This window comes from Spea bombifrons, chromosome 5 (genome assembly GCF_027358695.1).
Source record: "Spea bombifrons isolate aSpeBom1 chromosome 5, aSpeBom1.2.pri, whole genome shotgun sequence".
NCBI classification, from domain to species: Eukaryota; Metazoa; Chordata; class Amphibia; order Anura; family Pelobatidae; genus Spea; species Spea bombifrons.
In genome coordinates, this window is record NC_071091.1 from 49153682 (window position 1) to 49173355 (window position 19674).

The following is a 19674-nucleotide window of genomic DNA, read 5'->3' on the forward strand; positions in this document are numbered from 1 at the left end:
TCAGGAATCTTAACTTCTTGAGACTGACTTACATCCAAACACTCCCGAAGATCTCGAACATACGCTTTTTCGGTTTGAATAAGTTCCGCCATAATGAACCTGACAGAGAAACGGTAAGGTAAATGAACAAAATTTGAGATACTATAACAGCTTTCTTAAAACGATCTGATAATTAAGTCTAGATGCACAGTAATCAATGTTTAAATAAGAGGCCACTAGAGGTACCAGCAAAACACCAATAATCATGCACCAAGAAAGGACTGCAAATGCATTTTTGGCATGGGTCAATACAATCATAGTTTATAAAGTTTTACTAATGCTCGTAGCCTTTAAACTAGTGCTCTAAAAATGGGGAACATATGAAGGGCCATAAAACGATAAACTTTCTTAAACCATTTAATTTTCTTTTTAATTAGAATTTAACATAAAGGAAGGGTCATTTTCTGTTGCATACAGGTCTCGATATTATATGGTTGTGTGTTTTTTTGAAAAGCGCAAGGGTTTATAACTGAACTCTAGAGCAACTCTAACATTTAAAGTGTAGAACGTTATTAATAAGCTGAAAAGGAAATGTGATGCTGCACATGAATTAAAAATGTCAGCAAAAACAAATCTGTATAACAACTGATGGAAAACGGGCATGGCATTTTCAATTACTGAGCAATCCCATGCTCTAACTTGTGTTCTGCTACTCCTAAGACTTTCAGTTCAATGAAAATCAAACTTGTTCCTGGTCATGCAACGGTTAAAAAATAATAAATGTGAGGAATGTGAAAGATGAAAGGTTCTAGTAATAAGGAACAAAATATTTTGAAACACACAAGTTTGAATATGTTCAAAACCTATTAAAAGTCATATGTATGCATGTATGTATAACTTCTCTGGAGCAAACCCCGGTTTGAAGTCACTAAGCTATGTGGTCCACATAGTGGTGCCTTGGTACAATGTTTTTTTGGGGGGGCCCTACCAAGTTAGAACACAAATGCTTTGCAATAACAGTGTAAAAGAAAGATACACTGCAAAATTATTATTTGGTAACTGTCATATGAAAAAACTTTGCTGTATCGGTTATTGGTCACATATAAAATGTGCTCTTGGCACAAGAAAGACCCCCAGTCTGGGTTGTCTGGATGAAGAGTGCACAGTCACCTACCCCCTTTATCCACATCTAATTTGTGCACACTACAGCTCATATCCCAGTCCCTATACCTTACATGTTTCTACAAACAAAGTACTAAAATCCAAAACACCTAATAAACGCCCCCCCCCCCCATCCAACCAGCCAAAGAAAAAAGGTTTGGTACTCTTTTCGGCGAGCAGATTTCCTTTTTTCTTCATTGAGCTCATGGGTAGCATCACGCAGCTTTACTTCAGAACCAGGGGCACTGGCTGGAATGATGTCCAACTGAAGGCTTTTACTCTGTACAACAAAGGAAGAGGTCAATTTATACTCTCCACAAAAAAAGCAGCATAAGCAATACCCTGACTAGAATATCACAAATAAATGAAAGTGTATATGTTGTATATAGTGTAACAATGAACACAAGACTATGTATCTCAGTGATAGGGCATTCTGAAATATACAGTAATTTTATGTATGTGCACGATGCACAAAACCCAAAAAACCTGCAGTCTTTGAAGATCGTCAAAAAGAGAATTTGAGGGAATAATTCATATTGTAAGCAGTTACTGGATTGCTTTGGAACAAAGACATTTAATACTTGAGATGGGCAATACAGTTTTAAACAATAATAAAACTCAAGCTAGGAAAGCTCTTGCTCAAATATCCATGCATATTTTGTGGATATATACAGTCCTGCGATATCCTACTTACCGACTTGTTGGAATCGGAAGAAATCCCCAACGCTTTCTCTAAGCACGTCCGATACTTTTCCATGCGCACAGAGAAGTCCCTGTACCTCTTGTCCACGGCCGCAACACATTTCTTAATTTCTGCTGCATGAGCATGCCCCTTTTCACAAAACCCGTCAGCCAGCTGTATCAACAGCTTTACCCTCTCTTTGGTTTGCTGCGAGGGACACAAAAACATAAAGATATTAGGAAATCTGATGCATGCCAAAGCCTTTATCTCAGGAAGAAATATCTAGCATCAACAAACGTGCCCAGTTTACACATTTGTAAAATCACATAGATGAAGAAGCGGATACATTTCCTTTCATCACCTTTGTTTAAAGTATATATTTATTTTTATGACCATATTAAAAATAGAGTACAACAAAGCTATCACTTTAATGTTTTATAGGCTCATCGTGATGGCTTAAGTTCTTTTTGGCAAAGTATGCAGAGCAGGAATGATGTGCTTTCCATGCACACGGGGAAAAGAATCTAACACAAACAAGTATTCATTTTTGTTTGGTCACGTACGAGCCTGATTTCCTAGCAAATGAAAACTATCGTTGGTGCTCGATGGGCTCACATTTTAAATTTGAGCAAACAAGATCTGCTGATTATTCCAAACAGTTTAAGCCTCTGAACAGAATCCTTGGAAATGGCCATGGTTAACAAAAATCCTTTATTTTAAGTTTGCAATCAGTCTGCCTAACAACCTCAGAACCTCGTTACCACACTTGCTTTAACAGCGTATGGATTAACACCTTCGTATCCATCTATGCAACAAACTCATACCACGAAGCCTTTTAGAACAATACCGTAATTGTTACAATACTTAACTATCCCACACACGCTTCTGCTTATTTTTTTAAATGTATTTCTTATAAAACCCTTCAACAACCTGCGATCAGTACCTGTATCTGGTGTAAAAACACACACATTATGCCAAATGCTTTCTCAGTATTTTACCATTTAAAAAAAAAGTATGCCCACCAAATAAATAAATGTATGCATGCAGTATAAAAAAAAACAACTGAAAAATGTAACATTCTTACCTATCTCTTTCCAAATGTGTGTCTTTTAATGTTAATGTAAGCGGAAATACCGTAAAACCCAGTAAATAATCTTGTATTTAAAAAAAGACCCTCCCACGAAAACCAATGTAATATTCCTGATTATTATTACACAACAGACACCTTAGTCTACAACTCCACTACAAGGACTTACCACTATTCCAATGGACAAAAAGAAAAGTACAATTTACTTGCACCAAAGATAAAGTGAAAGAAATAACCATTAGTACAATTAAACACGCATCAAACTGCGCTGGACAGAGCTACCAAGAAGACTTTTTGTTTGATGAGATATCACGGCCAAGTCCTGTGGTGTAAATAGAGAAGCCGAGCTCTTGAACATTGCTCATTATTCTAGGCACACCAACACAAACCTCTCAATCACCTATTCAAAATAATGTGGTATATTTTAATGTTAATGGTAAGGGTGACCGAGGAAAATCTGTAACCTGGTAGATTAGAAACTCCATCTTCTTCCTCCACCATGAAATAGGATGTCATGAGTAGGCTGGGAAGGCATTAAAGGACTGGACTATGATCGGTTAGATTGTATCAAGGTTTTCTTTAAAAAGCAGCACAATAATCTGAGTTGTGTGGGTTTTTGAAGCTTTCATTACAAACAAAAGAATTAGACCCAGACTCAATTTATTGTCCAGGTAATCCAACACCCAGGGATCAGCACACAGGCCTCTTGCTCCACGTCTCTCTGGTGCCCCCTACTGCATGCACTTCCTTGCTAACACGGGGAAGGACCTCCGTACCCCACTAGACAGATGGTGTTAGTGCTTCAATAACTGTTCAGTGCTCCAGGAATGGACTATACAACTCAGGAAATATGAACCGCAGCAAACAAGAGAGGGCTCTCTATGTCTTGTTATTTTACAAAGCAAAGTATTAGCAGCAACTGCACATTATGTACCTACGTTGTGGCCGTAGCTAAATTCCTGGCAGCTTTTCAATAAAATAGATTATTAGATCAATAAATTCCCCAAGGGACAGGACTGAAAACTTCCAGGAATTGCACTTTTGACTTACTGCTTGAAAAAACATACATAGCTGCACTATGGTTGTCTTTAGAGCAAAATATTACCACAAAGCCAGGGGATCATTTGGTAGCCTCTGGCATAATGCACAGAGATGCACGAGTTTGTTTTATATTTCTGTTAAGAAGTGAAACCAAATGTTCTGTGTCACATCATTAACTTTTACCCTACAATGGTTAAAATTCCCCAACTCTTTGACTTCAGGGGATTTACTGTCATCTCTGTCGATGACCGTCATGACAAAAACAAATATATTTACACACAAGAGTAATGAAAATGAATTTAATTTGCTCTGTTTTTAAATAAACTCTGGGAAAAAAGGGACAAGGACAATTAAAGAGAACCGTTCATAAAAATTGTATGGTGTTAACTGCATGTACTACAAAAATATTTGGCAAATAAATATATATGTTTTACCTTTGCAGTGATCTGAAATTCTTCATGTTCCTTTAACAACTCTTGAGTGTGTTGGATGGTGGAGCCAGTGGAGGTATGTGTGGATAGGTAAAACTCTCCATTATCTTGAATCCATTCGAGAGCCTTAATTAAAATGAATACATACACGTTATAAAAACTCACATTTGTTTTGTTCTGCAGGTGGCATATTAATACTATCACAGTAACATATATAGGAAAGTAATATGAAGTATTATCAGACTCAATGTCTAAAACTATGTGAGGACCTTTAAAATTATGTTCCCCATGCCACCGATCAAATCATACACAAGATCATTTTAATTAATTTAGTTTTTGGAATAAGATCCTTCATGAAGAGGTATTTTTAAGTTACTTAAAAGTGTTACTTGATATTTAGTCTGTCGATGCATTTGAACTATAGGATTGCTTTCCGCACATTACCAACCTCTAATACAATGGTTTCAAACTCCAAGACTAGAGGGATGCAAAAGAGTCTGTGTCGGATATCACAAATAAAAAGATTGAACAGTTAAAATGGCCAGAACTTTGTTCAAACTTATTTTTTTGGATTCTGCACTCCATGACAAAATCAGCTATACATCAAAATGAAGCAAAATGTAGAATCCCATCACAAATTTAAGCAATAAAAAAACTACTCATGGGTAGAATAAATGAAGATAGTTTTCCAAAGATACTTCAGCAGGCTACACAATTACACTGCACATTCTGACCTGTTTAGCACTCCTTTCGAAGACAACATACTGCTGGCAGTGGTCAAGTCTCCTCTTCCTCAAGGTCCAATAATGAAGTACTCTGTTCTCCCTCTGAAACAGCTCATTTAATATATCTGAAAAGGCATGAAAAATAATTGCTTTAGAATCAACAAAACCTAAACTTAAGACATTTAACAGCTCATACCTTAGCTGAATGCACACAGTGGTCATTTAACTAGTAACGATTGCATGCTTCATTATAATGTGTTTAATATAGACATCACCCAAAGATAATATTATGATAGAGCACTGGCTTTTAAATACATTTTGTATCAAATAAGGGGATAAAAGTCACTTGCTTTTCACTTGCTGCTCAGGAGCCTTTACATGAGTAACCATTCCAGGCATGTTCACGCTGTTCCTGTGCAGGTATTTCAGGAATACATCGGCATTTCTTCGGGCCAACGTGCAGGCCTAGAAAGATCAAAAGCATCTTTTTAAATACAATTTCTTTGACACACAGTTTATCTATTGAAAAGTTGTTAAGAAGCTTTTCCAAAAAAGGGACTTCTGCATTAACTTGACACCATTTTTCTTTTTTTTTTATTATTATTACTGAAGCCCTGAGGTCAGTGCCTCCAGTGGCTGTGTAGAAAAAAAAACCTAGAAAAGAGACTAGTGCCACGCGTGCCATAAGGCAACAGGGGACACCAGGTCCCTTTTCTTCGGAGGATGCACTCCACAAACGATATGCCATAAGGCCTGCAGGGGGGCCAGATCTTCTTGGTCCCTTCCCGCTCAGAAGAGCTACCTTACTCCCCTCCTCTCCAGAAAAAAAATGGGTCTTTTTAGGGGACCCGGCTCCACCTTTGCTCTTCAGTGCCATCATTAAAAAAATCTGTGTCCGTGTACTGTGTCATTCCTTGTTTATTGAAAATAAAATATTCACAAAAAAACACACATGTGCAAAAATCAGTGCAATAATGGGGAAAAAAACATATACAGAGTGCTCCCCAAGGAAGAACCCAGCCCTTAGGCGGGTGTGAAAAAAATGCATCCAGTATACACCGCACACCTAGCCTAAAAGACTAGGGCTAAGGTATACAAAAATAAAAGGTGCATGGAAGGGCCCGAAGTACAAACAGTGCTTACCGGCATGTAAAAGATAAAAAGCGAAGTGTGCTTAACCTCACACAACACAAGACATGCGCAGTGCCCAAGTCTTGGACAAATTGCAGCCTGGGGGCTTCATGCTCTCCCAGCCTTAAGGACAGAGGACCAAGCTTTCCCTCTCTCACAGGTACTCACTATTCCTCTACGTAAATGAGAACCTAGTGCTTCCAGAACTCTTCTCAAGGTAACTTAGGTTAATGCATTAAATTAGTGGGTCAGATGTATTATAATGAGTAGAAATATTATTTATTATTTCACTGCATTAACCAAGCAGTAAAAAAGGTCTCTTTTGTGTTTATTGAAGGCTCACCAGGGTTAGCCTGGGGGTGTTGAGGTGTTTTATATCACTTACAATTCACTTTTCTAAGAAAAAAAAACCAAACCTAAAACAAATGAAACTCCTGGGAATTATGCATCTAGTCGAGGGTTTTGTTTGAGAAAACTTCAAATCCCTATAAATACTGCTAGAACACTGGTTTGGCAGCTGAAAATACATTTATTGGCCTGTTTTACCACACAGCTCATACCTTTAGAAAAGCTTCCTTTTGTTCCAGGTGCTTGCTGATCATGGGTGTGACATGGTCAGTTTCTGAGTTGGGACCAAGTTTGTCTGCTCCACCACACCAATCTTCTTCCCTCTTGTATTCCTGTTCCAAGCTCTCTAAGACACTGCATACCTTTGCAAAAGTTTTTAAAAAAAAATCCAAGTGTTACCTCTAAATAATGATCTGATTGAACTGAATTCATAATGCAATTACTTTAGTACAGGACATATTTAGATTTTTCAAATACCTAGAAATTTTAGAAACTGCCTCGCCACACATCACTTATTATTTGAATTGCTTTATTTACATATATCCATAACTATAACCATTGTATCTTTTCTACAAGATGATAAAACATCAACTAAGTGCTTACAGCAATAGACTCAACATTTAGTTTTCCCTTTGTGACACATGCAATGTATTGCACAATTACTACATTTATTTAAAAAATTGCAAATAACCATTTATTAAGGGTCTATAGCCTTATTGTTACCCAATGGATCCAAAGTACAGACTTATGCGTAATTATTGTGTTGCAGATTTTAGTGAATCATGGCGAACATACTGATTGGCAATGAAAAGCAACAAATTAAAACCAATGTATATAGGGAAGCAAGAGAGAATGTGTAGACATGCCGAGTACTGACAAATAAGCTTGTGCAAAGTAAAGTATCGACTTTCCTATAACCACTGCATTTTTCCCTAAACAGCTAGAAAATGGTTATTTTCAACCTCATACTACCAATGTTTCCCCAAGCTGCCAGAAGCCATCTGTGCCAATGGCACCACGGCCTGTTAAACATATTAAATCAGTAATAAGCTCCAGAACCATATTTAGAAGAGAAGCATTCTGTGCACATTTAAAAATATTATATATATGAATATAGTTAAACAGCCCCCATTGTGTAAACCCATATTAGCATTTGAATAAGCTCCTTTAATTTACTTTAAGTTTGCAGAGAAAGCTTTTCTTATTTGTAGCTAATTGGGATCTGCAGTAGGACCATATGGGTCGGGACAAATATATTCCATCCTTACTAAGAGTCTGACCCTGACTTTTGTTTAAATTCATTGTAAAACTTAAATTTACTGCAAAACAAAAAAGGTATCCATGCTACTGGAAACAACAGAGCTGTAGACCACAGGTTCTTCACCAGACATTTGCAACTATCGCAGTATAATGCCAGTAGAGTTGGCTCAAAGACATAAGGTAAATTTGCCCCTAGGGCACAACACTGGTCATCAACTGATTATATTCAACGGTGTATATTACTTTCAAGGAAAGCAGGTGTCTTGCTGTTAATTTAGCTTTAAAAAGCTGCCAAAAAACATTAATAGGCTCTTCCATTTGAAAACAATGCAACAACATACTGCTTTACTCAGTTACCCAAGTCTGTCTTATTACAGAGATAACGTGAGATGATAGCAAAGAATGTTGGCAGCGATCTACGCGATAGATAAAAGAAATAAACAAATGGAGACAAGCCATTCACTAATGCTAAACTGCAAAGCGTACCCCATTGTTATAAACACAACTCCAAAACAATCAAGTGAGAAGGCCTGCATTCTGTGTTGGCTTAAGATGCCTGTAAATTATTAAAACATTATGTTGAGTACCTTTCAAACATTTCCCGTAACAAACACACAAATTTTCTATGCACCGCATTCAAGTACCTGCTCTGAAGTTTTATAAAAGGCTACAGACGCATTTACAAGCTTTAGACGGTCTTCCATTTTTAGCATCAACTGTTGCCAGTGAGAGGCTACTTTTTCTGCACAGTCACGGATCATATCCATATCATAATGGTTGGCCTGTAGCATGGCTTCAGCCTTCTGCTGGACTTGGAGGGCACTTTGATGAGTTTTCTGTGAAACGGAAAGCATTGTAACAAAGATGAGTAACGGAATACAAATGTACGCTCTGTTTAGTAATCTATTTCGGTAAACACTATGTAATATTTAACAAAGAAAAACTATTTTCTGCAGTAGTTCAGAACTTTGTCAAGATTTTCTCTCCTTCCAAGGCTTGACCTTGATTTTAACTTGAATTTCAAAATTCCACAGGAGAACAAATGTGTTCAATTCACAAGTGTTAAATTCAAAAGAGACAGTTCAGTTTTCTTATGCACTTTAATGCAAATGATACCGGTTCCTCAGAATCCCCCCCATATGCATTTGTCCAAGTTGCTCTGTCTTGGGCCGAAAACACATCTCCCTACCCATGATTTCCATACGGCCAGTGAGCTCCAGCACTGGTCCTGTTAATGCAGAGTGCGGGGAGGGGGGGGTTGTTCAGTAGCGCTTTGAGGCCACTGTAGTCAATCACTACAGGAGAAGACCACGAGGAGCAGGGCAGGTGCCGTTGGAAGGCATACAAAGGTACTCACAGAATACTTTAACACGCATTCTTCTTTACAGGGGATGCATTCAAAGGACACAAAGATCTTAAAGCCCTTTACTCCAGCAATATCCTTTAGTATAAGATTACTTATCTGCTCTAAAACCTTGTGTAAAATCCTATTTAAGAACACATAAGCATATGTATTTTACCAGATTTTTTGCATTTTTTGGTGTGTGCTTCTGTTTTACCTTTAGGAACTCATATGTGCAGAAATCAACACAGCATTAGAGAACTATAACATTTGTCATATTTAAATCCTTAAAATCGACTATATCTCACGTTTTACATTTTTTTTACTTTTAGGTTAAAAACAAAGATAGTGTTACTTGTGAAAGCTGGTATTTTTGATAACACAGCAGGATTAGCATATTAACCAAGGCTCCTTCCCTACCCCATACTATGAAAAGGACAACAATTTAACATGGCCGCTCTCTTTAGCTATACATATTGTGTATATATTATATATGAATGAACATTGGAGTTCAAAGTACGACTGTGGTACTTACCTCTATAGCGTGCTGGAACTGCTCATGTTCCCGCTGAAGCTGTTCTGCCTCTTGAAGAGAACTAGCTGTGATAAGCCCAGCGTTGAGCATAGACTCCCCATTGCGGATCCATCCCAGAACCTTGAAATAGATAGACAGTAATGATTAAAGCTGATGGAAAGTCTACACCACAAATCACACAAGGAAAGGGAGGCAGATAGATTGTGCACATCAAATGAATTAAATGAAAGGAGGTTCTCAGCTTGCTTCACTGTAACTAGAATATAGCTGCAAGCACAAATAATTATCAAGTTTCAAGTTCACGTCCCTGCTTCAAGCATACAGCCAAACACATAGTGAAGAGTACCCACTTTATGCTAACATGTACCATATAGCAGACAGTCACTACAGATAACAATTGCTATAAGAAACGTGCTGCTAAAAATACACAGACTAAATAACGTTCATATTGCTTTGCTCTAAAGAAAAATCAGCTCTACTTTTTCGACAACACTAACCATATATCGTATCATAGAACACAACTTAATCTACAGATTACACGAAAAATACAAATGTTTTAGTCAGCTAGCACACATCAATTACATACAAGTAGCAGACAGTGTTGCAACCATGTAATACAAAAACAGCTTCAAAAACTTGCATTTGCTAGGCAGGGAAATAACTGATTTATATACATGTATTATAGCTGATCACCTGTTTCACTTCTGCCTGCAGGTGGCGCAACTGTACACACTGTTCTAAGTGTTTACGATGCTGTTCAGCAGCCAGATCCAGCTCTTGTTGTTTCTCATGCAGAAACTCCAGCAAGTCTTGTACCCGTGTCGCCATATCTACATCTCTATCACAAAGCAGCTCGACTCCTGCGTGCAGAATGACAGTGTACACACACTTTGTAAAATAAATTATAACATTCACAGAAGCATGTAGATCAGCTTCCAGATTTGGAAATTCCTGGTGTTATATATACATATACACTGATTTTAAAGTGCAGTCACAAAGATATACAATATATAGCTATAAAACATTGGGGGAGCATGTACTTATTATATTATATATATTATTATAACTTAATAACAGGATGCTAGAGAGAGAGAGGGCAGATAGATATTGCATATATATCTCTAGTCAGGCTCATAATTCTCTTCTAGGATGTTAATCCACTTATTTCAAATATTAAAATATTTTATCAAATCAGCACAAGACCAAAAAAATACCTTTCCATTATACACTGAAATATAACTTGATTTAGCAACCTATGAGGGCTTTGACCTTCCAATTTTCTGGCTATTTTTTTTTTTCTGGCTATCAATACTTTAGTCACAATGAAGACATGGATGGTCAGATGTAATGTATTATTTGGTATATCTTACAGATTTAAATGCAACAGAGCCATATAGATGGAGAGAAAGAGAGATAAGGGATTCAGGGTAGGCGCATGCAAATAAGGTCAATAGTTATCACCTTTTGCCTCTATATCCACTTTTAAGGGATCCATGTATTTTAAGTTTTTAAGTGGATATAGAGGCAAAAGGTGATAATTATTGACCTTATTTGCATGTGCCTACCCAGAATCCCATGTGGTTGCAGCAGCACCATGAGATTTCTGAGGGAAAAACAAAGCCTGCCTGGTGCCTGTAGGGATATTTCGGCCATCATATGCACATTAATGCATATAATAGCAGATTAATTCCCATGAAATTCCCATAAAAAAAACAAAAACAGTTAAAAAGCGGTTACATTTGTTAAGTGTCATGTACATTTTGTCTGTTCTTTAAACCAGGCACGTGAAAACATACAGCCTTACCATTTTTCAAACTTATTCTTTTTACCCAATTTAACATAATGCAAATGGGGATACCGCAGAATACCCCTTATATGATTTTCCCCCTTGCAGCTTAGCTTCTCCCTTGCTTGGAGTTTGTCAGAATTTGTGGGTTTTTGTTTGTCCACCCCTCTCGTGAGAATTGACCACAAATTCTCAACGGGGTTAAGGTCTGGGGAGTTTCCTGGCCATGGACCCAACATTTCAATGTTTTGTTCCCCGAGCCACTTAGTTATCACTTTTAAATCTTCCAGTCGGCTATTCTAACTCAATCAGCATAACAGAGTGATCTCCAGCTTTGTACATGTCAACACTCTCACCTGTGTTAACGATAGAATCACTGACATGACGTCAGCTGGTCCTTTTGGGGCAGGGATGAAATGTGGTGAAAGTGTTTTCTTGGGATTAAGTTCATTTTCATGGGAAAGAGGGACTTTGCAATTGATTGCAATTCATCTGATCACTCTCCGTAACATTCGGGAGTATATGCATCTAAACTGAGGCTGCAGACTTTGTGAAAATTCATATTTGTGTCATTCTCAAAACTTTTGGCCATGACTGTACATTCCTACTGAACATGCTGTCGCTGCAAGGCAAGAAAATGGTTCAGGCAATCACTTACTGACCCATTTTCTAATGACCCATATATTTAGCATTTTCCTATTATTGAATAATGTCCACTGAGATTTGCATTAGTATCCACAAAAGATGCTAACAGCAATGGATAATTATCACATTAAATGGCCCAGTTACTGTATGCTCGAGGGATGCCGTTAATCCATCATTTACCATGATTATGTCAAATGGCAGGTGAATAAAAAGTTTTTGTCCATGGGGAAAAAAATACACAAAACTATGAAATAAGTACGCATTAATCTCTCCAGCAACCATCGATCATAATGCAACATTCAATTGTGTTTATAATGCGCAATGTAATTAACCATTTCACTGAATCAACTAAAGTATAAAGTATGAAGGATCAACTTCATCGAGCTTCTTCTCCTCCTTTATGTAGGACTTTCTTGGCTTTTGTGGCAGGAAAAAAATATTGAGAATGGCCATCCAAGATGCAAGGTTTCATCATAATTAAGGAAATAAACTCCAAATGGTTAGCCTTGTTTGGAAGTATTCTTGCACTAGCAGCAATCAGTGACTTGTTACAATCATAGTTTAAATATGTCCTATATACCTGAGGTTTGGACTTCATTGACATACTGCAGCAGCTCTTGTCCTTGATGAATGACGTCAAAGGTCAAGTTGTTCATAGTGAGGGCTTTGTCAGCATGGTGCTGCAGCCTCTGTTCCGCAAGTGTAAGATCCTCTGTGTCAAAGTCGTTCATTTGTTGCGAGAGCTCATCATTCCAAGACTCCAAGTCTGAGATGATCTACCGAAATGAGGCGGAAAAAAAAAATTATACATATTTTTTTATTTTACAAAAGTTGTTCTACACATATTAATACTCTATATTGCTGTGAATTTGGGGCAGGTTGGGACATATTTTCTCTCAATAACAATTGAATGCGGCCAACACATACATTTCTGATGAAGTTGTCTACTGCAGAAAAAAATTGGACGCCCCTGGCATATATGCTTGCTAACTGAAGAGTGTTCAGATAGTATACAAGTAAAATGCTGATGCAATTAACTTAAAAGCCGAGTTCTACAGATTATGTTTAATAAGCAAACTGGGCTATGCCTCTTGCTTTCAGCAGACACAGCTGGAGGAGAATCGTGATTTCCTAACTTCAGTAACCAAAACATGATTGCACCAATTTGTATGCAGTAAAATGCACCATCTATGTAAATGAACTTCAATATGCATTTAACACGAAAATAAGAGATTATTGCACCTGTTGACTAATAGGGCAAATTATATGTTTCTGGGAAACAACTACGGCTTGATAATCTAACTCTAGACTTCCTGATAGACATTATAAACATATGATTAGGTAGAGTTAAACCATCACATATGGTGCAGTCCACGCAACTAATCAATGCAAGGTGTCCAACATGGAGACTGTTATGTTACATGATTGCTTCTAACTGCATACTCCTACCAATGTCAAAAACACATTACAGCGTTTAGTAAAATGAATCACTTGATATGCAGTACAAAAAATGGCAATCCAGGAATGGCAACACTGCGGTGCACAAAATTAAAAGACAGGAAGTAGAAAGCTCAGTATGACAGACAGGAAGCTGGATAATGAATCACTGAAATAAAAATGCAGGGTGCTGCGTTATCTACTAGGCACCTGTAGACAGATGCAAGGGGTCCAGGGAGCCCAGAGGGCGATTTGGCATCTGGTGGGTCACAAGCCGGCAGACACACTACAAGCTTAGAATATGGATTATAACTCAGAGGCATAGTATGGAAATTCTCAGGCCAGCATCAAGGAGCAATTGAACAATGACATCAATGTATGCATTACAGCGATCTCCATGGCAGGAAGTGAAATGACAAGTTGGGACATGGTTTTGGGACTTAGGTGATGGAGGGTAATGAACAAGAGGGACAGAGATATGCTCATGGTAGAATGAGGGTATGAGGGAACAGATATTAACAGAGTAGTATATAGATAAACTGTTTGACGGTATCAAAAAAAAATGAACAATAGAACCCAAGGGGTATGCAAAATAGACTAGGGAATGAAAAGAGCAGCAGAAAATAGGGTAATGGATGGCAAGATGGCTGGGCTGCAAAAAGGATGAAAGGAGTTTTAGGGAATACGGAAAGAAATACAAGATAAAGGCATGTGTGTTAAACAATGAAAGCGTTGGTAGCACATTACTAAAACATAAAAATGTCAACGAAAACAGAAAAAATACGGTAAAAAAAATATCAAACTTATAAATAGCTCCTACTTGTTCGTACATTCACTAAATCACAAATAGGAAGCACACAACTCACATCAATAGCATCTCTTTCAAAGATGCGCAGCTGCAGGAAGAGTTCCAGCTTTATCTTCCGTTCTTGGAACAATTCCTCCATCTGAGACTGGGCCTCATCCAGCTGCTGTAGGACAGTCTCAATGTGATTGATTGAGCTGTTGTGGGGAGTCTTGTTGCTGGATATGGCAGAATCTCTAGACGAGGGGAAAAGGGCACAACATAAACAAGATTGAGAAAGAAGGAAGAACCCATGTATTAAATCTTTTACGCTCTGTTATTTAAGCTCTGATTGAGCTTATTTGTTCAGGCACACAAAGGGGAAGGTAAATGAAAGACCAAAACATCACAAGGTTGGTGCACAGAGCAATCAATGGACACTAATAGCTAAGCAATTTAATTTCAGGTTATTCTCCTTTACACATTTTTAGTTATCTTCTACTACAATTAAATTATGTACCAAGTACATTTCACGGAATTAAAAAAAAAAATAGTTCTACTGTGTAATAGAAACATGCAAGTAAGAAATATTTGACTCTTCTGTCTATTTATCCCGATTTTTCTAAATGTTGTATAGTTATAAACATGGGTATATGAACTGCATGTGCCAAGTTAATATTGTTATATACTGTATGTGCTAGTGGCCTGGTCTAGCCAACACAACGCATACATTTTTATATAGAGATACAGACCACAAGCTTGTGGAGAAGAGTTTTTCTTTACAATATACATATTAAACGACTAATCGATTTATGTATTGCCTCCTGAATGTTTTGCTGCTCATTGCGTAATATATCTATCTCTTGTGATTCAGATCCATTAGTCAGGTTTATAGACAAGTAAAGCAGCATTGTGAATATTAACATTTAGGTAATTCAAGAATCCCTTCTTGAAGAGACTTACGTATGGTAAGCAAGGCATATAAATATGATTCATATATGAACAGTGTCACCGGAATTTATATAGGCAGATGTATATGATCATGCTCCATGCAGCAGTTTATGATCTGTTTGATGAACCAGTTTGATTCAGAAGACTTCAGAGTAGTATGTGTCACGTTGACAAGCATTCAGTACAAAAATGGGGACATAAACAAACAAACCACAGTAACGGTCTATTGGTTTCCAACCAGTGCCGTACTATACCAGCCTATGTCTATTGCGCGTTATAGGAACGTTTTACACTATAAAACACCCATGTTTCACAAACACTGACGGATAACGAGAACTCAAAGGCCTACGCATATACTGCAAAATGACATACTTCTAAATGGCTGAGTTTGGGTGGCCAGTGAGCCTTCAACTTTTAGCATTTTTACATATTTTTTTCTCCTAAAAGAAAAACCTTACATTTTTATCTTCACTAATACTATTATAAAAGTGGATTTTTACCACAAACAAGAAGGTATATATAATAGCGCACTATTCTAGCATAACTCCCATGTGCAGGATTTCAAAACATAGAAACCTTGCACACAGCATTCTGAAGGGACGAGTGCATCCACAAGCCAGCAAAAAATATATTGTTAAATACGGATGAGCCTACCACAAAAACAAATCGCAAATTTAATCCAACGTACAGTAGTACATATAAACAGTCATTTACTGTCCCTTCCTGGGATTTCAATTAAGAAATGTACATGTATGTATATATCACACACGTATACATACACGTACATTTCATAAGTTGTAAAATGCCAGCCAAAAGCTCAATTTTGTTGGCCACTTCTGCTGCCAGCCATTGAAATAATGTGTTGTGTGTATGGACATAAACTGCTGATGCAGCAAACACGTAATTCCTTTGCTATCAGTGTTACCACAAAAAGTATTCCAAGTGAGAACATTGATGTCCTAAAATAACAGATGTTCACATACAGAAACAGGGATTTACACTCATAACAAAGTTGCTAAACACACAACCTCAGTTTTAATTCAATAGTTTTTTTTTTTTTTTTAAGAACGTAAAGTATCTCTAATTACGCAATAATATTGGGGTACTCCTTACCTTAGCTGCTGGATCAGATCCTCTCCTTCTTTGATGACATTGACTGTAAACTGCAGTGTTGTCTGCTGCTGTTGTCCAAAGCGCTTGATTAAGTCCTGGACAGCTTCCACAGATTCTGCATAGACATCATCCAGCAGCTCCTTCTGCAGGTCCTCCAGCCATGTCCACAACTAAAGATATGAAGTAAAGCGAATGAAGTAGGATGTACGACAGAGCACGAACAAAAAGATCCGCTGAATTTCCTGCTGTACTTTAACCTTAGAGAACAGACTGCGCTGTATCCGTGTGAAGCAGCATATTAATAAAGTGGCTGCCACCACTTACAGGACTCCAAAAGACTGCTGATATCTTCTTCGGTTCTCCTAAACTGAATTACATTTTTAAGAGCACAAGCACGTAACCCGAAGAAGAGATGGTGTAGCATCGGACAGCTACTCTGGGAAGAGCTCATTGTAAGGGGAAACTGTGGCTCACACTCCAGAGGGATGAAAAAAAAGAGGAAGGAAGGAAGGGAGTCAGGAGCTATCTCAGCGACTGTTAAAGCCTTACGGCTGATGGTCACAATGACACATAGGTATATAAAACCTTCCAAACTGCGCACACCCACTGTGAGCGAGGAGTTTTCGTTACCGTCCTATAAAATGTTTGTATGAATTGTTCATGTCTTTATTTATATCACTCATCAGTAAATAGCCCAAGTACTCCAGAACACTTGTATCACAACTGTTCTGTGTTATACAAGAGAATCTAGCGACAGCTCAAAATTATTAATTTCCCAAGACTAAAAATGAAGCATAAACAGGACCTTTACAAGATGAACATAAAGCGTCTTGACATTGAAGTCTGAAAAAAGAAAAAAGTTCTTGTTTACTGTACACCAGCCTCAAAGGGACACTCCAGTGCCCTTTACATCCACATGGTTCTACTTGAAGAATCCCCCATATAAAATGTGTCGCTTTGTCTCAAGTTATTTACTCTGCAGAAAATGTGTTCAGCTTAATACATCTCCTGGCACGTAATATGGTTACACAAGTCATCTTGAGCGCTTGTTTGGGCACATGAGCTCAAAGCACTGCCACTGTTTCCAACAGGAGTGCTTCAAGCAGCCAATGATTAATGAAAATACCTGGACCACAGAAAAAGCTGGAACTGCAGCCATAGAGCTGCAGCTTCTGCTTTAGGTAAGTACATTTTTTATTAATAAAAAATCAATAATGTGCTCTAAAGTATAAAAGTAGTTCAATATGCATTTTTATTTAGAATAGCTCCATGGGACAGTAAACTATTCCTTTAAAAAAATCTCAATTTTTGTTGACAGCCCTAATCTTAAAACTTAATAATATAATGCATTGGTATAGTCTTATATTCAGATGCAACCACTGAAAACCAGGGAATATCCTAATTTTAAGCAGGAAGCACTTCAAGCAGGGATTCTAGCAGGCTTACCCAGGTCGGCAATGCTTACAGGAAAAAACATATAAAAAAGGAAAGAGGGGGGTATTTTTCTGCAGGATGAGACACATTTGTAAACATCAGTAGATCAGTCAATGACTTAACGCTTTCTGCGCCAGTACACAGGAAGCTAAGCAAATTTAACTCTGTGCAGTATGCATTGCTCATCCTGCAGGCTTGGTTGGGAGCGTACTGAAATTAGCATTTACCTAAAAAAGAACCGAGATCTCATTCACTGCCATGTACTAGTGGAAAAAAGGTATGCGCGTAATTAAAGAGGAATCCAGCTACAGAAACACGTCGGTAACACTATTTCTGTGGACATCACCTATGTAAATCTCAGATTTACTCATTACAGTTCAGAGTAATTGCTGATCCACACTATAATTATACAATAAAATATGACAGGAAGAATGAGATCAGGCCAATCATCGTAGAGAAAAGTAGAAAAAAAAAAAGAATAGATTTTTATTGTTAGATGTCACCATTACCCGGCGACACATGCAAAAAAATATATATAAATCTGGCTTATATATATCCAAAGGTGGTCAATAGTAGTACATGATGTCAGTCACTGAGATAAACTCATAGAACTTCGGAACTGCTGTCCGCGATTCTGCTTACTTATTATTTTATTAAAAGGGAAGTGACACACTATAACAAAAACAGCCCAGCATGCCGGTAAACACAAAACAGCATGTTAACATGTTGTTTTGTCTATCTCTAATACAGTACTAAACAAACCATTTGAACACATATCTAGTATGAAAATAATTACTAACAGCAGTGGCGCATTTACGGTTTCTTTTCTATTAACATTTAGGTTGTATTTCAATCTCAGATTTACTCATGCTCAATCTCAGACAACTCATGTCATGCTTCTACTTTATATCATATATGGGGGATAACAGAGGATACTATTTCCAATGCAAAGAAGTTAAATGGGAACATTTTGAAAACTTCTGCATTTTGCTTGTCTTAACGTTTGCCTATAAGAGGTATTATAAAAGTGGTCCTTGGCAAGGACTACACAGGCAAATGATGTGTGAAACATCAGCAAGCAAGTTGTGATCATAACCATGCCGCTATGCCTTACAATTAAGTTATATGGAAGTATTTTTTTTTTTTCCCCAGAAAACCCCCCACTAATTAGAAGCATATGAGATTGTAGGGTCATTTGTCATCTTGTTGTGAAAATACACATTTCATTGCATGCCTTTAACATGACATTAATAGTAAAGATTTTTTTATTGGTCTGGATTCTCACAGCTCAAATCCCAGCAGTAACAGTACACATTTGTTATGGATGTACTATAATAGTTTGGGGTGTTTACATTGTTTAACTACATTTCAGGATATCAGTTTTAACTTTTTATTAAGCTAAACCAAAATTCTTCATAAACTGTGAACAAAACGCAAGACTTGTCTAACCAGATAAAAGTTTAATTTTTTGTCCCATTCATACGCTTTAGGATTTTCATGTTTCTTGCCTTTGAACTAAATAGGGCTTTAATGGAATCACCAGATAGAGTCTCGTCTGTAACTGGCCACTTGAGCTAAGAGATACATGTTAAATTCCATGTCTTCCTCTTTAAATAGTCACTAAAGTGTAAAAATAGCTGTCTTTGTTTGAGGAAGCCAAGGTTACTGTACAACCACTACCTAAATCTTTAGAGATGTCCATGTATTTATAGCCATTTGCAGTCTATGTGGGCAAAATTAACTTCAGATCAGCAGTACAAGTGCTTCATATTAAACAATATTTCATAGTAAAGATATGCAAG

The 19674-nt window shown here is 37.4% G+C and overlaps 1 protein-coding gene across 3 annotated transcripts in view; it reads right to left on the reverse strand.

The window, feature by feature from the left end:
- The window catches only part of TRIO (trio Rho guanine nucleotide exchange factor), a 137044-nt gene that overhangs the window by 58404 nt on the left and 58966 nt on the right, over nt 1–19674 (reverse strand). For all 3 annotated transcript variants that reach the window (XM_053467343.1, XM_053467342.1, XM_053467345.1), the window contains exons 12-24: nt 16439–16608; nt 14457–14631; nt 12734–12929; nt 10416–10582; nt 9723–9842; nt 8490–8681; nt 6798–6947; nt 5457–5571; nt 5116–5231; nt 4385–4507; nt 1835–2029; nt 1305–1420; nt 33–99 (exon numbers count right to left, since the gene is read on the reverse strand). In XM_053467343.1, coding sequence (XP_053323318.1) covers nt 33–99; nt 1305–1420; nt 1835–2029; nt 4385–4507; nt 5116–5231; nt 5457–5571; nt 6798–6947; nt 8490–8681; nt 9723–9842; nt 10416–10582; nt 12734–12929; nt 14457–14631; nt 16439–16608 — 1902 coding nt within the window. The remainder of the gene's footprint in view (nt 1–32; nt 100–1304; nt 1421–1834; nt 2030–4384; nt 4508–5115; nt 5232–5456; nt 5572–6797; nt 6948–8489; nt 8682–9722; nt 9843–10415; nt 10583–12733; nt 12930–14456; nt 14632–16438; nt 16609–19674) is intronic.